Here is a 22,622-nt window from a genome sequence, read left to right on the forward strand (position 1 = left end):
TTATGGCTCTAATTAATTTTTAATAACGACTATTAAATTTTTACCGTCAAAAAGTGAGCTACGTGCATCTTGGCATCATTATTTAATTCGCCAAATTTTATTTCCAGAACTACTTGACAAGTCTACGTCGTAAGTCGTAAATCGTTGAATGCATTAAGTTTTCAGCTCGTCTCAATTAATCGTGTGCTATTTTTTGTTTTATTTACAGCATCAAATAGGACACATTTGCGAATGGGGTCAATTGAAATTGGCCAAAATTGCATAATAAAAAAATATAAAATTACAAACACACCAACTTCATTCATGATGATTTGCATTTTATTCAAACATAACTTATATATTTTTACAATTTTAATTCTAAATTAATAATTACTTGGTTTGAACTTGTCGGTACTCCCTGTATAGGTTGTCATTAAGAGAAATTCGAACAAAGAGGAGTAATCCCACTCCTGCAGCGAGTGTTAAAAAGCTGAGGCAATTAATCACGATTGGAACTTTTTGCAACACGACCAGCAAGTCTAAATACCCGCCGCGTGTCACCACGTGCTGTTTCATGGAGAATACAGGCATGAAAACTCGTGGAACATCCGAAAACAAGCTAAAAATAATTAGATTTTATGATTAAAGTGAAAATTATGTTTTAAAATCTTTACCCTAAGCCTTTAACAGGCTGCAGAAGCATGTTTAGTTGAATATTTAAAGAACCATCTAATAATAAACCAGTTGTCTATAAATAAAAACATTAATAACAACAAATTCTATTAAAAAATTGTTTAATAAGTATACTTGTTCAACTGCAATGTATGGCATTAATGAACTATTATCTCGATAAACGATATCGACGCCATTTTGATACACAGGATCGGCAAGTAAAAAATGTGGCAAAGACATGAAAATCGGTGCATGAGCAAAAGTCGCTGAGCTGTTTAGCATTCCCACTGGTACACATTCCCCGAAACAAAAACATTCGTTTGATTTGTCATATGTTCCTAAAATTAAGATTAAAATATTTTTATATTGAAAAGAATACAAGTGTGGCCATCTATGAATTTGTTTTGTTACCATTGTCAAATATGTAGTCCTTGGGTGCGTATACACTGCCAACAACTCCATTAAACATTCTTTCTTCTAGAAAATAATTATTTGTAAAGACATTTAAGTCGTGTACGTAGACCACCATTGGTTGAGTTTGGTCATGGCCAGGATCTGCGAACTCTCCTAATTTACCATGGACTCGACCACATGTACCCGGAAAATACGGTGTTGTTGTTGAATTTTTTATAGTGTGAATATTACCGTAAAATTCATCAACATTTACGTGCACGTTGTAAGGTCCAAAGTATAAATCTGTATAATTTCTCTGAAAAAAATATTAAATAATGAAAACTTTTCAATTTGCTGCTCTACTATTATATAAAAATGAATAGCAAAATATGTTGGTATGCGCATAACTCAATAACGCCTAGACCAATTTGGCCAATTCCTTTTTTTAAATGTTCATTAAAGTCCAAGAATGGTTTTTACGGCGAGAAAAAATCGAATAATTGCCGGAAAAACCCTAAACACATCCCTTTTCTATAAAACTTGACAATGAGATTCAATCATGGTTATAATTAAATAGTTGAATCCGAGATAGTGCGCTGATGTGCATCATTAGTAGTAATTCTTTATATAATTAAATTATTTAAAATAATATTGCGAATCTTATTGATAGAATAGACACATACTATGTCTAGAACAAGTGAATAAAAACGAATTACATTTTTATTAAACACTACCAGGACGAAGTCGCGGGCAAAAGCTAGTATCTTAATAAAAACAGGTTTTAAAAATGTTTACCTTATAGAAATATCCAAATTTATCTTTCAACTCCATTCCCAGTCCTTGTGTAGCAAAATTAGGAATTTTTTGTACAAAATCCAACAATGGATCATCATATCCTTCAAATAAAAGTTCCTGTACAGTTTTCTTCACAAACAATTCACTTTTCGTTGCTCTTAAAGCTAAACTAGCCCCAAATTTCAGAAACGCCGACCATTGACGTGCTTGATATGCAAGTGCCTAAAAACTTTCAAAATGTAGTTATCAACTTTCCAGAATTAATTCAACACTTAGCTTACATTAGCAATTGGATTCAAAGTAATAATAACATCATCCAAACTTCTATCCGCCATGTTGGGAATGTGCACAAAACGTTTAGTAAACGCATATGTAACGCTCGAGTTTTCGTGATGAATGCGTATATCTGTACGGTTGATGTACAATTCAAAACGGTAGGGTCCTATTTCCTCAAAACGTGGTTTAATATTAGGATCACGCACCCGGTCGCTGTTGGTCCAGTTAAAGAAGTAAAATTCCACCTCGTAGGGATATTCATTGGCGCGCCACATTCGAAAATGATATGAACCCTCGACAAATTCCAATTGTGATCGTATTATTAAATTTATTAAGGATTCAGTGCCAAATTTAATTAGATACGATAGGAATATTAATAACACTCCAAAAAATAATTTGTTTTTTGGTTTTATATTGTTGAAAAATCCTTTAAAAGCAATTTAAATAATATTAATAATAATAATCCTTAAATATCATTAATTTATTCTTCTAATTAATAAAATATCAAATAATATAAGCAAACTCACCTCTTTTGGTCATTTTATCAAAATAATCACAAATGATTTTCCTATTGCACCTTAGAACAAATCTAATCAGGCTTAGAAGTAAAACTGAAATTCATTTGCGATTTTGAAACGCATAGCGCACACACGATCGCCCGTCAATGTTTATTGAAAGGCGGGAGTGTTCTCAAAGAGTGCACGCATAATTTAAACATTAAATGTTTATACACCAGGTTAAATCTATAGCAGTAAACAATTTATACATCACTGTTCAATAAATTCAAGACACTGTATATTATCAGGCGTGTTATAGCAGGTAGTAAATCAATGTATACTTTGTTTGAAACGTAGGATTGACAAATAGTAATAATTAGAAGTAAAAATTTGCCAGTAAATTAACACCGATGACTTGCAAGTTGGCAAAGAAACGCGCAAGAAGTTGAAGTTTAATTGCGTTGTCGCAAATCTGATGGCCGTCGTTTAGTTGTGCAATTGTGGCCGATACTCTCGTGGAGTTCATGTGGCGTTGCACTCATTCAAGGATAATTACATTTTATCACAATTTCAATACAAATCCATACCAATAATTGCATTTAATCGTTAAAAATCAATTAAAATATTAATTGTTTCGTTTAATTTTAATATTGTTTGCATTTTTGTTTGTTTTGGTTGAAATTTATGGAAAGTGAAATGTTTAGCGTCCGATCGTCCTAGATTAGTTATAATTAATGCAATTAATGCGCAGGTTATGTGATTCGGAGTCGTTAATTACACGTTAATTTTATATTACGTCGTCGTCGCATAATGTGATAAGTAATAAAAACAAAGACAAGAAGAAGAAAAAACAACCGAAGAGGTGATTGCAAGGCTGTTGACTATTCATTTCAAAATTGCACTGAGTGCATGCATACTCATGCACTCAACTTTAACTATTTTGCTAAACCACAACTTATCAACATAAATTCAAACATAATTATTGTATACTCATTAATATGTGCATAAATTAACTAAAGCTAGGTTGAAAAATTCATTTTATTATAGATAATTTAATCTAATATACAAAATATGTAATATATAAATACAGTAAAGTCCGGTTATAATGACATCGAAGGGAATTGACAAACACGTCATAATAAGCGGACGTCATACAAAGCGTTTTGTGAAATGAAAACCCTTTTTTATGTAAATATGTACATATACATACATATTAAATCAAAATCAAAATTGCACGTAATCAGCACATTATAACACAAGTGTATTTTTTACTGCAAGTAATCTGTAATTTTTGTCTGCTTTTGTTTTTTTCATTTAATTAATTTTCTTGTGATTTTCGAAACCTCTTCGGTTTCAAAACAGTTGAATTGAACGATTGCTTAATGCGGTTCTTGTTTTTTAAAAAACATTGAGATTGTCGAATGACCCACGCCAAATTCGGATTAATGGAAAATACGGATTAAGTCGTGGTCAAGGTACTGCTGCCCGAATGCTTATATTTATTATTTAAGCATTTGGTCTTTCCGATAGTAAATACATAAAAGTAATTTGACAATCATAAAAAAAATGTAGCAATATATATAAAAAGTTCGCCACGTGTCGAACGTCGTCGGGTATCAACGAACATTACCGGAGGTGTAAAGAATCATGTTGGTCATTATAACCGGACATAATCTATTACAAATGGGTCATAATAAGCGACATGTCACTGTAAGCGAAGTCATTATATCCGACTTTTTTATACAGAATTTTATATGAAAACCAAACTTGGTAGTGTAGGTACGTCATAATAACCGGTTGGTCAATATAAGCGGAGTCATAATAAACGGATTCTACTGTACAAATACACATCTATATTTTAATATAGTAAGAAAGAAATATAGTAGAAAGAAAGAAATTTATTAAAATATAGTAAGAAATGAATCTCTATTTTGGATTTTACGCGTGTGATAGAAAAGTAAACAAGAGTGTGGCGTACTAAATTGCAGCGCAGCGCGTGAGTTCAAACGGACATGCTAGCTCACTCACACAAACAAAAGATAGTGATAAGAAGAACATCGCGAAACATGTTTCAACATGTTGCTGCGTTTACTCTGCTTCGATTTTAATGCGAGTAAGTGCATCCTAGCGACATCTATGCGCTGAATAGAATGTTATATTTCAGTATGTTGTGCGCATACGTTTGAGCTCATATCACATGGGCAAGGACATGAACGGAGCACGACCGTATAGCATTTATTGGACTTATATGCATTTCTATTAGAAAATAATAATAAAAATCAGCGTAGTTGACAATACAATATTTAGTTATAACTTCAATATACTAATAAATTAAATTTATGTTTTAGAATTGTTTTTTTTATAAATTAGGCATTAGGTGGTATTTAACGAATAATTTATAAGCTAAAAGTTTTCATTTGAAGAAAAAAATTTAATTTAAAATAATGTACGTAAATAACTAGATCTGCTTCGTGCCGAATATTGCCGATTATCACAATCACACTAAACAAAACAAAACAATTCTCACAATTTATGATTGAATGCATTGTTATTAAAATAAATCAAAATAAATTTAGTGTCACGTAAATAAATTAACCTGTTGTACGTACGATCACGAATATCGCCGTTTATCGAGATGCACACTGATACTATACAACAACACAACGCACAGGTATCAAGAAAACAAGTGCCGAGAACGCGCCTCGCATTTATTGCACAAAAGTGCATCCTTCCGCCATCTATACATTTTTTAAAGAATTATATTTATCTTCGATGTCATAGTGTGTGCGTAAACTCAAACGGCCATGAGTATCACCATTTGCACCAACTTGCACTACACGCAAATACAAATAATACAACAGAAATTAACTAATCAAAGAAAAACATACAAATATTTAGTTTTATTTGTATAGATTTTAATCTCTGTGTAATAAAACTATATACAAAATATTTACATTGGTTTTAATTTAAAAATATGTATTGTCATGTTAAGTAATATAATTGTTCTTAGATCATGGATGGATTTTTGTTCATGCATAAAGACCTTAATTAATTTATTTTTTGGCATTTCCATTGCTAAATTTCCTCACCCCCTCCTAATAAACATTATTACTACGCATGAATGTGCACTTCTTTTGTGGTAAGTGGTACTTCAACTGCTTGTGCAGCAGCAACTTTATATTCATTACGCTCACGGTTCTTCGACGATGGCCATATACAATTTGTTATTAGGACAAGAATCATCATCGATACACCCAGCACGACGAAAACATATGATACATGTTCGACAATTTCAGGTAGATTTTGTATTAAATAGACGCTGGTCGCTAATTCATCACTCATTGTCACTACTTGATCGAAGAAGAATATAGGTACCATTATTTTAGGAACGTTAGAAAATAATCTGTAAATAAATAAATATTTAATCAAATTTATTTTGTATTGTTTGTTTTATTGTACGTACGAGTATCCTTTGATTGGTTGTAGTAAAAGATTGAGTTGCATACGAACTCCTACTTCAATTGCGATTGCAGATTTCTAAAATTAAAAAAAATGATTAATAATTTTTTGCTTAGATTGATAAGAAAGTTAGTAATTTAAAAACAATACTCACGGGTTCTAGAGTGATGTAAAAGTCGTGATCTTTTTTGTTTGGTGTAAGTCCATCAATTAAATTTGTATAGTAAGGATCTGCGTTGTAAAAATGTGGCAAAGAGAGAAATATTGGGGCTCCTTGACGACAGGAAGAGATGTTCAAGACTCCACTGGGTAAACACTCACCTTGGCAGTAACATTGATTTTTTGGATAAATTGTACCTTAAAATTTCAAGAATTACAAAAAGCCAATCAAAAAAGAAATGAAAAACTTACCATTTTCAAATAAAGTTTGTGCTGAATATTTATACCCCCTCACATCCTTAATAAACTCATCTTTTTCATAATCAAATTCAGCGAATGTACACAATTCATTAGAGTACAAAGTAATAGAATCTCTTGTCCTATCCAAAGGATAAAACTCTCCAGCTGATCCACGTATTTTATTGCATTCGCCTTCAAAGAAATCAGTTTCGTTGCGATGATTCCACGAAACCATCCTGCCAAAAGTATGATCCTGTTTAGTAGACATACTAAACTCTCCACTCAAGTTTCTAGTATTATTTCGCTGAAAGAAAACAAATAAAATATTAAATAAAGAAAAAATTGTATTCAAGTAAAATAAGTTGCCTAACCTTGTAAAACCAACCGAAATTATGATCTTCAATTTGTGCATCATCAGGTAAAAACGGCGATACCTGCTTGAGAACACCCAGTAAAGGATCGTAATATCCTTTAAAAAGTAACTCGTCTATTGTTTTCGTTACATACACCGAGGAGGACATCGACATTGTGAAATCCATGGACCATTTTTTAAACCCTTCATCAAAACGTGTTTTGTAAGCTGCCGACTAAAATAAAATCATTAAATAAATAAATAACTAATATTTAAAATAAAAAAATAATAAAAAAAAAAACTTACAGTTGCTACAGTATTTAACGTATTTATCACATCAGTAAGTTGACAAGGACTCTCTTCATCCATAAAATAATATCTCTTCAAATATTTATACGAAACTGTATCATTTTCATGAAAAACAATATCGTACTTCTCCTTCACCTCGAGGAATCTATACGGCCCGACTTGTTCAAAGTGTGGTTTAACACTTTCATTATACACCTCATGTGCATTCGTCCAGTTAAACATATACATATCCAAAATAAGCGGTGGATCATTAGTGCGCCACGCTTCATAAGCTTTTGATCCATCTTCCACTTTCAGCGCATTCATTACAATCAAGTCATACATGCCATTAAACTGAAGTAGAAATAATAACCCAATGAATGTGAACACCGTCCCCAATGTGAAGACGAACCCCCGGCAGTACCGCCCTATTATTCTAGTGCGTTTCATTTTTCTACAAACAAAAAAACCAGAGATGATTATTGTTTATGTTGACCATTGACCATACTAAATATAGTAACAATTCAATGATTTCAAAACAAAGACCAAACTGCTATCAGCTGTCTCGCCTTGAAATGAAATGTTGAAACACGCATTAATCTACAGAGTAATCAATTTAATTAATGCTATATTAACAAAAAATTGTTTATATTAAAAAAATTAATGTCTAAACAATTTCTTAAGTCAATATGACTTAATTTAAGAAATATTTTAACAAAGAAACAAAGAATTCACTTTTAGTGTGTGTTATTGGTGATAACAACTGACTTAAGTCTAGTTTACTTACTTGCGATATAAATTTGAACTACCTAAAACCGATTACTGCGTTTATTAACTCATTAACACTAATAAAATGTTTGCACGTGTTAAATATCATCCGATTTTATTTTATTTATTGTTTAATGTAAACAATCGATTTATTTTAGCTTAAGTCACGTTGTGGTTGAATTTAATTACTTTGTTAAGGTTGATTGAGTAGTGGCTGCGACATTTTCCGTGCGCAGACTAAAACCGCCATCCGCTCGGTCGCTCGCTGGCGCTTATCAGCGAAGGAGTCCTCTTATCGCGCTGACCTCTTGTCACGAATTTTATTATTTCATGAATTCATGCTGCGCCGTTTACGCTTGTCGAACTACTGAATGTGAACTTGTGAACTAATCGAAAAGCGTGCAACACTCACACACACACATGCTGTGGATATGAGAGTATTATCAGACGGTTTTAGATTCGGTAATTGAGCGTCGGCCATCTTGTTATAGGTTAAAGGCACATGCTTTACGCATTGGGCATGGAAATATAAGTACTTCACTGTGCGCAGTGTTTACTTACTGATTAAACTATTTATATTAGTGATATTATCGTGAGTTTGAATAATTTTTACTTTTAATCGATGTTTACTTTAGTATTAAGCAGATTTTACGATATTTTAATGAAATTCTGATTGCTGTGCTGCAGCAGTGGCCATTTTAAGTGTCAATATGCGTTGCTATGACGATTAATTGACGCAACGAGACAATTTATTATCGATGTGTTTTGGAAAGTGCTGAAGATGTGGAAAATACGCGTGTTGAGCTATAAACATTCATATTGATAAGAATAGTTTAATAAATATTGTATTTTGCGTCAGCTAGGCAACTAGACTCGCACTTAATGATTTTTTTAAAAATTAAATTAACAACTACATGACACACCTGTCTAAATATTAGTTTTGCACTATCACATTTAAGTTCAGTTAAGTATTAATAATGTTGACTGTGGAATGATTCAAGTACTGGCAGTAAAATCACCTGATTCAATTTAGTATGTCTCCAAAAAATTAATTAAAATGGCGGTTTAAGTAGTGACTTACTTATGTTTAGTATTTTATAAGTGTTTTAATTTGTTATTTTTAATTTTACGGCTCTTATACAGAAGTTAATTACGCATTTACGAGGGTCATGGAATAATTACATATTTGTTTATAAAATTGGTACTAATATTAGTAATATTACACTTTTTAATAAGTAATATTAAGTAATATTAACTAATATTAAGTTACCTGTTTAAATTGTTAGCAAATCATACATTATTTCATGTAATTTTGACGTTCAAGTATAAATTTTAATTGAAAAGTAAGAAAACTTTAATTGTGTATGTAAATAATAATTTAATTTAATTATTTAATTATCTTTTGACCCAATTTTGAGAAAAAGTAGAAAATAATAAGAAAAACACAATAAAACAAATTTTAAAATTAGAAATCTCTCTTAATATACTTTTATTACTTCCACCTTTATAGCGACCCTTTTCCACGGTTTTAAGACACAAAAAGTAGTACTTTTAACTCGTATGGCCAGGCCGTGACTAAAGTACTGAATATAGTAATAAAGTAACGTAGAAATTGACTAGAAGTAGAAGAAATAGCTTAAAAATCACGTGGCTAAACTTAATAGTTAATTTATAATATAAAAATGAATCGCAAAGTCTGTTGGTAAGCGCATAACTCAACAACGCCTATATCAATTTGGCCAATTCTATTTTTAAAATGTTCGTTAAAGTCCAAAGATGGTTTATACGGCGAGAAAAATTCGAATAATTGCCGGGAAAATCCCAAAGACAGTCTTTTTCTATAGGATAACAATTGGCATTGAAATTCAATCATAGATATAGTTAAATAGTTGAATCCGAGATGGCGCGCTGAAGTGCATTATTAGCTATTCTTTATATAATTAATTTCTTTAAAATAAAATTACGAATCTTATTGATAGAATTGACACATACAATGTCTAGAACAAGAGAGTAAAAACGAATTACATTTTTATTAAACACTACCGGAACGAAGTCGCGGGCAAAAGCTAATATATCATAAAAACATGTTTAGAGATTTAAATAAATTCTATTTTTCGTGAATAATTTAAGCAAGTTTAAAAACAAAGAGTTTTTATTAATAACAAAAGTATTCAAACAATAATAATATTAATTAGAATTAATCTAAGTTTTCTCAAATAACAAGAAAATTAAAATTCCAACAAAAATCTTTGCTGTACTGTACTTAGCAACTTAATAAATACGTATATTACTTAAGTTAAGCCACTAAGTAGAAACTAACCATAATCACAAAACCGCTTATCAATTAAGTAATAGAAAACAAATAGACCAACATTTAACATTTATCTCACTTGGAACGAGTACTTTACATGCTAATTATCAAAAATATCACCAATTTCATATAAAAGGCACGTGGTAAATATCAGTACATGAATTTCCATCAGAAATCCAATCTGGACGGTTGGTATATCAAGTAATGAGTATAATATTGTATTGTATTGTAATTGCACTGTTTGCATTGTTATTGTTAATTCGATTTGATTTACGCAGTTAACGATTCAATTCGTCGCGACATCTCTCTGTTTCATTCACTCTTCTTTCATTCACACCACACCATCCAATCGTTCAATTGAGGCAAACTCATCTAATTACCTAATTATTTCCTTCGAAATGCACACCAACACGTACGCTTCGTCCATCATTATAAGTTAGGTTAGAGTTGGCAACACTGTCGTATCACAGTAGTTTTTCTTTTCTTGTTTACAAAACAAAAACACAACACTGTCATGATTGTGTCTTAACTTAAGTTACTCTCATGGCGCGGACATGTTGACTCGCGGACAACGTGCGCACTACTCAAGCAACAACTATACTTAAGCAAATACTCATCGCATTGTTAAAACAATTTTCGTATAACCAGAGTTAAGGCGAGGAGTGGCGAGGACGGTTTTGTGGTTTAAAATGCACGCAACATTATTGTTCGGATTATCACTGCGCATGCGCATCAACTGCATACGTCGCCTACGAGCTGCACGTCCGTTTCGTAAACGACGCGGAGTTTTTCTTTCTCATTCAACGGCACCAGCTCCTTGATTGTTAAAGCATGTAAATGATGATTTCTTTTCGTGTGTTGATTGCCTTGCTTTGAGACAAATTGTCCGGATTTGATCATCGTTGAGTTGATATGTTTGTAGATGACTGTTGAGCAGAGGAAGAAACCGATGGACATCAGTAACGCGCCGATGATTTGAATCACCAACGGCATGTAAAGCAGGATTTTGATTAAAACCAGGAGAAAGTCAGGGATTTGAACGACTTCTTCAAACCACAACACTGGGAAGATTAGTTTTGGCACATTTTGAAATAATCTGTAAAAAATTATTTATTTATTATTTAAATAAATAAATGTTAGTAGAGTTTTAACTTACGTTAAGTATTTTGCTGGTTCAAGTAACAAATTGAGTTGTAACCTTGCAGCAACACGCAAAGTTATTCCAGTAAGCTGTAAATAAATATTTTTTACACATTTAACATATGCAACCCAAACTACAGTTTAAATACATACCGGTTCAAGTGTAATGTAAAACTCGTGTTTGTCTCGAACAGGTTTAAGTCCCTCGACTGCACTCAGATAATAATCATCAGCGCCGTGGAAGTTTGGTAAAGAGACAAAACCAGGCGCGCCATATTTGCAACTACTGATGTTTACAGCTCCTGAAGGGAAACATTCCTCTGGACAGAAACATTTATTTTCTGGGTAGAGTGTACCGTTATCCAGAAAACGTTTTCCTGCTGTGTATTTTCTTCCTATAACTCCATCAACAGATTCTTCTTCTTCAAAATCCAACGGCATGTTACGGCACATGTCAGGCACAAAAATGGAAATGGTGTCTTTATTTGGATAAGGTCGATGCAGTTCACCTGCAGAAGCACCAGAAACATGGCCACAACTGCCCTGATAATGATTGGTACGGTTTGCAAAGTTCCATGATTCCAAAACACCGAAATTGTCGTAGGATGTGCCCATGTTGAAGTCTCCTTCAAATGAAGTTTCATTTCTCTGTAACAAAACAAGTTAATATGATTTTTAGTAATGTTGCAGATGGTAGATTGCTTTTAAAGTACTTACTCCAAAAAACCAAGCAAATTTATCATCCATTGGTAGTTTGGGAATGAACGGCAAAGGCATTTTAGCTGACAGCGCCACCATGGGATCATAATAACCTTCAAACAAATACTGTCCGAAGGGTTTTGTGATAGCTAATTCTTGGTGCATTTGAGTGAAGGCCACTTGCATTCCTTTGCGCATCCAAAATCCCCATTTCTTCATTTTTGCAGTGTATGCCGCACTCTGAATAAAAAATATTTTTGGTTAAGTTAGGTTCAATTACATCTATAATATAAAAATGAATCAAAAAATGTGTTGGTAAGCGCATAACTCAACAACGCCTAGACCAATTTGGCTAATTCTTTTTTTTAAACGTTCGTTAAAGTCCAAGGATGGTTTTTATGGTGAGAAAATTCTAATAATTGCCGGGAAAACCCTAAAGACAGCCCTTTTCTATAGGATAAAAGTTGGCATTGAGATTCAATCATAGTTATAATTAAATAGTTGAATCCGAGATGGCGCGCTGAAGTGCATTATTAGCAATTCTTTATATAATTAATTTCTTTAAAATAAAATTTCGAATCTTATTGATAGAATTGACACATACTATGTCTTGAACAAGAGAGTAAAAACGAATTACATTTTTATTAAACACTACCGGGACGAAGTCGCTGACAAAAACTAGTAATATGATAAATTCCGTAAACTTACGACTAAAACAGGATTCAACGAAGTAATCGGCAGGCTCAAATCAGCCACACTTTTCTCTCTGACAAAATGATACGAGTGATACTGCCTGAATGAGACAGTATTATTAGCGTTCCACGTGACATTGCCTTTCGTTTTGATCTCTCTGAATGAGAACGGCCCAATCTGTTGGAATCTGGGTTTAACACCCGGCTTGTAAATGTCTTCCGGATTGGTCCAATTCAAAGCATAAATCTCTAAATACAACGGCATCGGATTAACCAGCCAAAGTTTCTCCATGTACGTGTTTTCTTTCAGCGCGATTCCCAGTCGCAACATTGAATTGAAGATCCAGGACCATCCGATGAGGAATCCAGCGCCGGTCGATACCAGCACACAGGATATCAGCAGTTTGTTACTATTAGTACACACATCCAAGCGGAAATTCACCTGCAATCAATTAATAATGTCAAATGTCAAAAGTGATGCATAACCTCAATTAAATACTATTTATTGCTTAAAAACTATCAAATTAGCAAGTAAATGATTTAAATTGAGTGATAATGTGACACGTTTCACATTTCTGAAGATGACACCTATTAAAATTACATTTTTTAAATCGAATCACTGTTTAATTAATGAAGTACACGTGTAAGATGTGTTGAAGCAGTGTTTTATGATAATCATGTTGTTAACAACAAATATACGCGCTTTGTAGTAATAATTATAACGAAATTAACATAGTAGAAAACAAGGAAAAACATGTTGACAAAATGGCCACCAGCCAGACAATTTTTTTATGCTAAATGTTCGCAATTAATACATTTTCAGCGTCAATATTTAAATTTAGCATTTGATTGTTACTTTTAATGTCGCGGTGATTTAAGTCATTTTGATCGTGTGCATAATGTTAAAAAGTTAAGCAATCATCAAATTTATGATTCTCAACTCGTGCGCATGTCGCGCACGTGTCATCCGATTATAAACCGTTGCGTTCACAATTCACGATTTTATTATATTTTAATACTAATTAAATTAAAACAAATTCATCATCAATAAAGCACAGTTATTAATCTTTTGATAAAAATGATTGTATACTGTTTCTAATTGAGATCGAGTTTGAAACATTATTCTGTAAATGTTAAAATGGTCGTCGACCGGAACTGAAGTGTGACGTGTGGCGCGACATGCGGGCAAGTGACGCACTGTGACGAGAATCCTAAGAAGGTTGCAAAACGCGCCGCGAATTAATGTTTTTAACGATGCAGCGTTCAAAATGTGATATAAAATACTAATTATTGACTTAATGTGATTGAATTCGCGCGCACGTTTCAGAATTCGCATGTGTCTGATGTTGACCAACTAACATACAATGTGTTAATAGAATATTAACGACGCACAGTAATCTCACTTAGCACAATTTTTATTTAAACAAAAAAAAATTAAACTAACGACCTAATGTCATTTTATTAATAATTATATACTCTGACTAGTAAAATTGGACAAACTGACAAAAAACGTGTACTATTATTATTACATCAAGTGTACAATTATTTGTTTATACAGTAGAAGTAATTTGGCGGAAAATATGTGAAGTTTTTTATTGTAATAAATGATAGTCACACTGTAATATTTGTTATGTTAGCACGTGTAGATGTAAAATAAAAATCAATGTATGAGTTGAAGTATGAATGTCGCGGGTAAGTGCAACGTGGCAACCAAGTATACATCTTTTATAAGAGTAACGTTGACGTGGCAACTAAATAAAAGATTTTTATTAAAAAAAAAAAACAATTTGTGTTTTTAATGTTAAATTTTCTGAAACAATGTCAATATTTAACGGTTAAACCCTATTAAATCGATATTTAGTAATAATGTTGATCCTGCATGTAATTATATAACTTGCGATAAAGCCTATACGAGTCCCCGATTTTATAAATTGTGATTTACGCAGCTGTAATACAGAGATAAAAAGTTCGAGAAGCACTGGACTAGTGCAATGACTAGTGCAAATTGGCCTGGCACAGCTTATCGCTCAATTGCCGGCTTTAATTAAACAACAAACTTTATTATTCACTGTTCATGAATGCTCGTACAAAGTGCATGACACGGATCAAATCAAATCTAACAGCAAAGATATTAAAATCAAATTAAAATAATTTTACAGTTTTACAGTTTTCTATCAAATCAATCAAACAGATGTCGCTGCCTGAGGCTGAGTTTAAAATTTGCGAATCATAACTACAGGCGTAATATGATTATAATTAGTTTGGTTAGTGGGAGCAAAAGTGCACAACGTTTAGCCCCTATTAATAGGCCTCCGGTCGTAAGACCCAAGGAGCAAATACCAATTGTTTCAGCCAATCAAAAGGTCACTCGCAAATCCAATCCAAGTCAATTTATAATGCATCCACTCACGTTCAGGATTTATTCAAAGTTCAGCGCTTAATTACTTAAACACCGGTTTACCTACGACGCATTAATAAATTAATAAATTAATTGGTCCATTTGATGTAATAAATAAATATTTGTTAACTTAATGATGAACAATGAACTTGAAATTTGGAAATCGCAAGGTTGATGTCTTATTTGATTCAATCATTAGTAGCAAATTATTTTTTGTTATATATTTAAATCTTTAAAATATGTTAATTTGTTGGATAAACCGAAGCTGTTGAAGGTGTTGACGAGTCGATATTTCCAATAAACAACATCGGATAACATTAAATCAACTAGTTTTCAATGTTGTGACAATTCTGGCATGGCATAAACAAACCCTGAGGTTTGCTTTGCTCTATATTATTTTAATTCCAAGATTTGTCCGTCAAATATTTAGTTCAAAGTAAATTTCTGTGTTTATCAGATTGATCAAGGGTGAAATTTCAATAAAATCATTTTCTAAATGTTTTAGTAGAAGGAGCAACGGCAAAAAAGCAAAAAAGCAAAGTGACGAGTACATTTGTTAATAAAATCTTTGACAATATTCTAGAAATTTCTTAATTAAATATTAAAGACGTAATCAGATATTTGTCAACAAATCTTAATTGATTATAAAGTTGTTATCGAACAATTTTCAGCAAATTACAATTTCTACTAATTGATATAAGTAGAACTAATTAAAGTCGGGATCGATTTCATCAACACGTTTTTCTGTGCGTACAAAGTAATTATTCGTAATTTGTTATTTTTCGCTTTGTTGATGTGTCAATGTTATGCAAGCAGTACTTTTTCCAGAATTTCTTTCACATTTTATGTTTTCTTTATACTTCTGATGAATTTCTATCCGTATGAAGTTTTAATCGATTTTAAATGACATAATTATATGATTTACCGTAAAAAGTAGTTTTTGATGAAGCTTAGATATTTAAAAAAAATGTTTTAAACTTGTATTTGAACTTGAACTTGCAATTTTTTAAAAGCACATTATTAAATTAATAATTACATAATCAAGGGGGACTCCCGTTTAGTTTTTGAATGTTTATTTATGTATTATGTATTATTTATGTACTGTTTACCTTGTTAGGTAATTGTTTTTATAAGTTTTACTAGCTTTTGCCCGCGACTTCGTCCCGGTAGTGTTTAATAAAAATGTAATTCGTTTTTACTTATAGATTATTTCAGTTTAGTTACTATGTAACTTTAGTCAAACTTTCAATCACCTAAAAAGTCTTAATGAGATAGCATAATATTAAATGGATTCTTACGATTGAGCTTTAATGTAGAACACAATATTTATTAAAACCCACTTTTTTCTTCTTCTTAATTTATGAAGGTCAATATTTAAGTTTTGCATGCGTCACATATATCTTTCAAATGTAATTAAACGTTTAAAAAACTATATTTCCAAAAAAAAAATGGATGAAAACATGATTACAGTTTTATTGCGCGTTTTGCAAAGAGATTAAAGGAAGTGACTTTTATTACCGTGATTTTATTATTTTGACCGATACCCGACTAGTTTTGATTTGCAGGTTAACTTGATAGTTTAATTATGTCTATTTTTTGCTAGATATGTTGCTCTATTTTTATTTATCTAGCTGTGGTCTATGTAAACTAAATAATTAACAAATCCGGGTTTAATTAATTACATTTGCATCTTTAAAGAATTAAAATTATACGTTTTATACTTGGAATAAACAAGAAAAACTAGATCTGAATGCAACAACAAAACTATAAAAGATTTTGTGATAATTGCGTTGTAATTTTTAAGGAATCAATTTTTTTTAGAAGTAAATTATAAAAAACAGTATTCTACGCCGATTTTAGAAGTCAATTATTACTTTTTACGACAGCAATAAACAAATTATTTATTTAATCCCAGATATTCATGGATAAACATTATATACGAATACCACGTGTAATACTTAATAGTATACATGATCTACAAGTGCAAAAATTACAAATATGTTGTTTTTGATTCAATTTACTCGCGAGACATGATAATCTATAATAAGCAATGTGATGCACAACATACGTAATAATTGTATAGTAATTAAAACCATAATCATGAGCATAAACATTAAACACTAGTGGAAACGTGCTAATATGTTTTGTTTTTGTTCAAACAATGTTTGGCGACGAGTTTTTAATTTTGTCCACCGCAAAGTCAATTATTAAATAATTAAATCATAACTGGACACAATGAGTAATAATCGGTCAGTGAATATTTTTAGTACTAATAGTAGTTTTGTTTTTAGTAATTAAATATGAGTTCTATAAATAAATGCAAAAATTTTATGTAAAATTTATTTAATTATTCAAAAGAATTTAAAAGAAAAATGAAAAACAATTTTATCATAATACTAAGTACTAAGGAAAATTTACTTATTTATTTTGAAATTATTGCAAAATTATGCACAACAAACAAATTCAACAAGTAATTACTTAATTAGGTGTAGAATATTATTTAGAAATAATTTTTAAGTAATTAATTAATAAATAACCAGTAAATTTTTAATAAAAACTCACCATTTTGATATTTTTATTTCTTCCTTTTGTTTTCACTCCAATTTCACTTTCAGTTCTGTTTAAATTAGTAAAAATGTGTGCGTATATAGTATTTTAAAATCTTGACGTGTTCTTTTGGCAGTGGTCGGTTATCATTAACTCAATCCCTCCATACACTAATACTGCAGTTAGAAGTCATCCCTCAGCAAGGATATATTTACGAGCATGAATCCTTGCAGGTGGTTATACACGTCAGGACACGCACGGGTCCTTCACTTAACTTAATAACCGATAATCTTCTATATAAAAATGAAATTAATCAAAAAACACTCAAAAAATTACAGCGCCTTTCAATAAATATCTTAAACATAAAATATTTATATTTTCGAGTAAAGACACTTATTCGTTGTTTGTTACAAAGATATTAAATCTTGGAAGACATTCGATGTCTTGAAATTTAGTGAAGTGATGCGTTCACGCGTAAAATCCGCTCGCGTTTGTCGCTCGCGTGCGACAACAACCGGCGGACGACAACTAGTGGACTTGAATTGCGCTCCGCCGGGTTGTTTTATCGTGTTTTAAGTCACTACTCACTCTAGTGAGCTGGTACGAGCATACAAATGTATGCATGGAACTTGGAACAAGGAAGATGATCGCGTTTGACGCGACCGATGGCGAAATGCAAAGCAGGCGGTGTATTAATGTGCATAATAACGAGCATCTCTACATAGTGACGCAACTCAATCTTATTTAAAGAACCAATGATAATTATTAATAGATATCACATACACTTCTCCATTATATTGTCATCTATTGTTCTCTTGTGGTATTGCAACGACTTAAGTAAATTTTAAGACAAAAACATGAAAATTTTACTTAATTCAGTGCATGTGCCGCCATCTAGCGGGGTAAATAAACAGTTTTATAATCTCCATGCATTGGTGTAGTGAACACAACAAAACAAGTGATAACAAAGTAAAAATTCATTGAAAACAAATTATATACGCCGCAAAACTCAAAACATCTAACTTTAGTAATGAATATGTCTTTCTATCGATAGCTTATCACTGCCACTATATATTTAGTTGAATATCTTACGCGTGTTATGTATAAACTGCATTACTTTTGCGTTATATAATTTAGATCTGCTCGTGTATGCTTGATGCCAAAATTAAATTAACTTCGTCATTTAATTTATAACCTTGGTGAGTTAATGAATTTGTTACACACGCGAGTTTAACATTGAATTTTAAGTTATTAATTTATGCGCGTTGATATGCATTCAAAGTTGACCGATAACGGTCTGCAACAGTCACGTGTTGGTCTATAAGTCAATACAGTCTGAAAACATTTTCACAATAACAACATTTACTTTACAAAATTAACGAAAATAATTAAACATTCAAAAACACAGAGCCTTGGGATAAATTTTTCACAATACTTGCTTAAGATTACTTAAACCTTCATTTTTCTGTACTTAAGTTAAGTATATTCACGTGGGATTTTTTACGTTTTTGAAAAATCAGTATAAACATGTTAATTGACAAACAAATTCAATGATTAATCATTGTTGAGTTGTAAAACGTATCATGTGCGTATCATGTTATTAATAACAATACGTTTCACGTCCGGTTTAGTTGTTTTGTTGCATATTTCTATTAATATAAATGCGTAAACAGTGTATGTGTAGCCATCTAGCGTCAAAAATAAAAACTAAAAACTGAAATAAACAAAATTTTTATTTTTATGTGACTTTTTATGTGACTAATGTGTTGCTTCATCAAAGAATGAGTAATCAAAATTTTAAGATAATAAATTAAAGACTTTTTCCACCAATAAACTAAGATTTCTTTGGTGTAATATCTGCGTCATTTATGCAAATCACGTTTATTAAACATGAATCTACATTGTAACACTTTTCACGCAGTTCACAGACACATAAACATAAAAATTACAACGGTGATTTAACAACCCGGTCGATTTAAGTTCAATTTAGTTTAATTAGTATGCGGCTACCTATTTGAAAATGATAATTAAATATTTATAAGTACATTAAGTACTTATACATTCGCCGTCTATAAATTACTAAAATTAAAACGATTGTAAAAACGAAAAACTGATCAAAAACCAACGACGTCAAACCTACTTTTTGTCTATTTTAATACTAATGATGTAAACAATTTTTTGTTCGGGTAGAATTTACTGTTCCTGATTCATTATCTACTGGTGATTTTATTTCGGTGAAAAACTTGTACATCCATCGATTTTTTTATCAAATTTTGAAAAGTTAAAGTTTCTAGGCGAATTTTTAAAAATTGATAACGTGTTTTCCGCTTTGAATAAATAAACACGTACATACTGCGCATAATTATCAGTCAATTGAATTTTTGTCTATTGATAATGACGCGTTAGGAATTACGTTCGTAGTTAGTTAAAATTTAAAATGCAAAATTTTATTTTATTGGTTTGTATATAAATTGAGCATTTTTAAATATATTTTACCACAGAAAACTTACTTTTACACTCCAATTATGTTTAATCAACGAAAAAAATTTTTTTATAAACATATAGAGCTTCCTTATTGAGTTATATCATGTCAAAGTTAAATGAGACTTTATAGCTTCATAAAAACATGTTTTGCGCATAATTCTTAATTGCACTTGATTTAATAAGAACATTGGTATGTAAAAATTTGCCTTCCTAATGTTTATTGTGGTTTTTTCGAATGCGTTGGGGCATCATAAAATTTAATTCGTTTATGTATATATTTATTTGTCAATTTATTGTTTTTTTCTTTTTCATCGGCGTCTGGTCTTTGAATTTTTGTGCTAGATAATTACCTAAGCAATTTCAAGGTGTGATGTGTAGGTATCATGCAGAAGTAATGTTAATAACATGGCGCAAATGTTGGTTTGATTATTTCCTTGAATAACAAAGATAATGTGAGTTTAATAATACGAGTAAGTGATTGGAAATGTTTATTTCGCGTCAATATTTTTTTGTGTGTCATTGTCAAGGTTAAATCATTATTGAAAGTGCTCTAATTATATAGGTTAAGATGGATGTTACAATGTTAGGTTAGTTTGGTTGCTCTAATTATAGGTTAGAAAATGTAGTTTGGAAATAATTATGAAATTAAACGGTGATTAGAAATTTCTAAGTTCAATTTTTGAATAGTTATTAAATATTGGAATTTTATAGTTTCATTCATACAAAATTTGTTGAATTATTTATTAATGAAAGCCGGTTTATGTGACTTAAGATTTAGTCTACTCTAAACATGGAATACTCGTATATTGCGTTAATGGCGTTTAAATTGTAAGTCGTGTCAGGTTCAAGTCGTCTTAAACACAAGTTCAAGATCAGATTGCGGTGAAGAAAGTTGAATTTGCTTGCGTCATCAAAAAGAAGAAGAAGAGCAGAAAAAGAAGCATCAGTAGAATTTAATCGATACGAGTGTGCTTAAGTACAACTACTTACGGCAAGTTATAATGATACTTAAGACCGTTGAAACGGGTTTACCACATTCTTTTCAAGGTTTGAGCATGAAAGATGTTAAACAAGTTGAATTATGGAATACTGATTACTATAATAACGAGAGAAACAATTTTCTTCCTTAAAAACTTAAATTTTAACTGTTTTTGGTTGTTTTTATTAATAAATTATCCAAAACTAAAAAATATAGGAATTTATATCTTAATATAAGTTAATTTGCTTAATTTTGATCATAAATAGAAGTTTTTATTGCCTGCAAACATTTTTTATCGCGGTTTTATGTCTCAATGCATAAACTACACGAATAAAAGCAAGAAATCAAAATATCACCATAAAATTAGCAGATTTGTGAAAATAAAAGCGATAAACATTAAGATTATTGAACTTGCTGACGTCACGCACAGGTAAAATTTGCATCTTTTGTGAAGTGCACGCGATAAAACGCCTCCTCAAATTGGGTGTGTGACATTGCAATTTATACTTCGACGTTTTAATTTTAATGCTTGACTCGATTATTTTTAGTTCTTGTGGTTGAGGTATTGTTAGTCGATCATTATTTAAAAGTCTAGACAGAGTCTTAACCGTCTTTTTCTCGTTTTGAGATGGCGACAACTGTGACAACCGGCTGGAAATATTTTTATTTTCACACTTGACGAGGTGATTGTGTGCAAATACAATAACACAGCGTGAAGCAATGCATTATTTATTCGTTGCATTATTATGTCTCAGAGAAAAATGACAAATAATGATAAAATATTGAAAGAAACCAAAAATACGAAACTAGGATTTGTGCAGATCAACAACTAAAACTTAAATTTATATGTTAGGTTATACTCCAGACATTTTAATAGATATATAAGTTTATTAAACACTAGTTTTTGCCCGCGATTTCGCAGTGTTTATTAAAAATGCAATTCGTTTTTACTCTCTTGTTTTAGGCATAATATGTGTCAATTCTATCAATAAGATTAGCAATTTTATTTTAAAGAAATTAATTATATAAAGAATTGCAAATAATGCACTTCAGCGCGCCATCTCGGATTCAACTATTTAACTATAACTATGATTAAATCTCAATGCCAATTTTATCCGGTAGAAAAAGCAGCATTTAGGGTTTTCCCCGCAATTATTCGAATTTTTCTCGCCGAAAAAACCATCCTTGGACTTTAACAAACATTTTAAAAAAAGAATTGGCCAAATAGGCCTTGGTGTTGTTGAGTTATGCGCTTACCAACACATTTTGCGATTCATTTTTATATTAAATATTTGTATAATATCACGTGTCATTGACACGCTCGATGCACAAACATGTTTAATACAAATAATATTCATAAATGCATATTTTATTTGCTGTGATTTGAATGTATAAAACTTCAACCTTTGTAAAATAAACGTTTGCCGACATTATTTTGATTTCGACTGAATTTAATTCACATATCAGTTAATTATAGCGTATTTATTAACGTAA

General features: G+C 31.2%; 3 protein-coding genes across 4 annotated transcripts; all 3 read right to left on the reverse strand.

The window, feature by feature from the left end:
* Positions 1-296: 296 nt before the first annotated feature.
* LOC135789851 (protein peste-like) lies at positions 297-2,875 on the reverse strand. Its single transcript, XM_065299908.1, has 7 exons — positions 2,643-2,875; positions 2,121-2,542; positions 1,840-2,061; positions 1,063-1,360; positions 787-989; positions 654-727; positions 297-598 (listed from the first exon to the last, which is right to left on the reverse strand). Exons 1-7 carry the CDS (start codon positions 2,653-2,655, stop codon positions 370-372), a joined length of 1,461 nt encoding a protein of 486 aa, XP_065155980.1. The 5' UTR covers positions 2,656-2,875; the 3' UTR covers positions 297-369.
* Positions 2,876-5,497: 2,622 nt separating this feature from the next.
* LOC135789849 (protein peste-like) lies at positions 5,498-10,710 on the reverse strand. Of its 2 annotated transcripts, none has more exons than XM_065299898.1 (7): positions 10,570-10,710; positions 7,129-7,564; positions 6,842-7,057; positions 6,483-6,774; positions 6,226-6,428; positions 6,076-6,149; positions 5,498-6,015 (listed from the first exon to the last, which is right to left on the reverse strand). In XM_065299898.1, the coding sequence occupies exons 1-7, from the start codon at positions 10,617-10,619 to the stop codon at positions 5,724-5,726; spliced, it is 1,563 nt and encodes a 520-aa protein (XP_065155970.1). In that variant the 5' UTR covers positions 10,620-10,710; the 3' UTR covers positions 5,498-5,723. The 2 variants fall into 2 exon arrangements, with proteins under 2 accessions (XP_065155970.1, XP_065155971.1); XM_065299899.1 differs by lacking the exon at positions 10,570-10,710 and adding an exon at positions 7,898-8,258.
* Positions 10,013-18,256, reverse strand: LOC135789848 (protein peste-like). The gene is made up of 6 exons (XM_065299896.1): positions 17,681-18,256; positions 12,737-13,162; positions 12,047-12,268; positions 11,483-11,977; positions 11,346-11,419; positions 10,013-11,285 (listed from the first exon to the last, which is right to left on the reverse strand). Exons 1-6 carry the CDS (start codon positions 17,681-17,683, stop codon positions 10,922-10,924), a joined length of 1,584 nt encoding a protein of 527 aa, XP_065155968.1. The 5' UTR covers positions 17,684-18,256; the 3' UTR covers positions 10,013-10,921.
* Between the last annotated feature and the right edge of the window lie 4,366 nt (positions 18,257-22,622).

The sequence above is a fragment of the Atheta coriaria genome, unplaced genomic scaffold, assembly GCF_025399875.1.
Source record: "Atheta coriaria isolate IRGN ID8LTWV9N9 unplaced genomic scaffold, Caltech_Dcor_3.1 hic_scaffold_3_pilon, whole genome shotgun sequence".
NCBI classification, from domain to species: domain Eukaryota; kingdom Metazoa; phylum Arthropoda; class Insecta; order Coleoptera; family Staphylinidae; genus Dalotia; species Dalotia coriaria.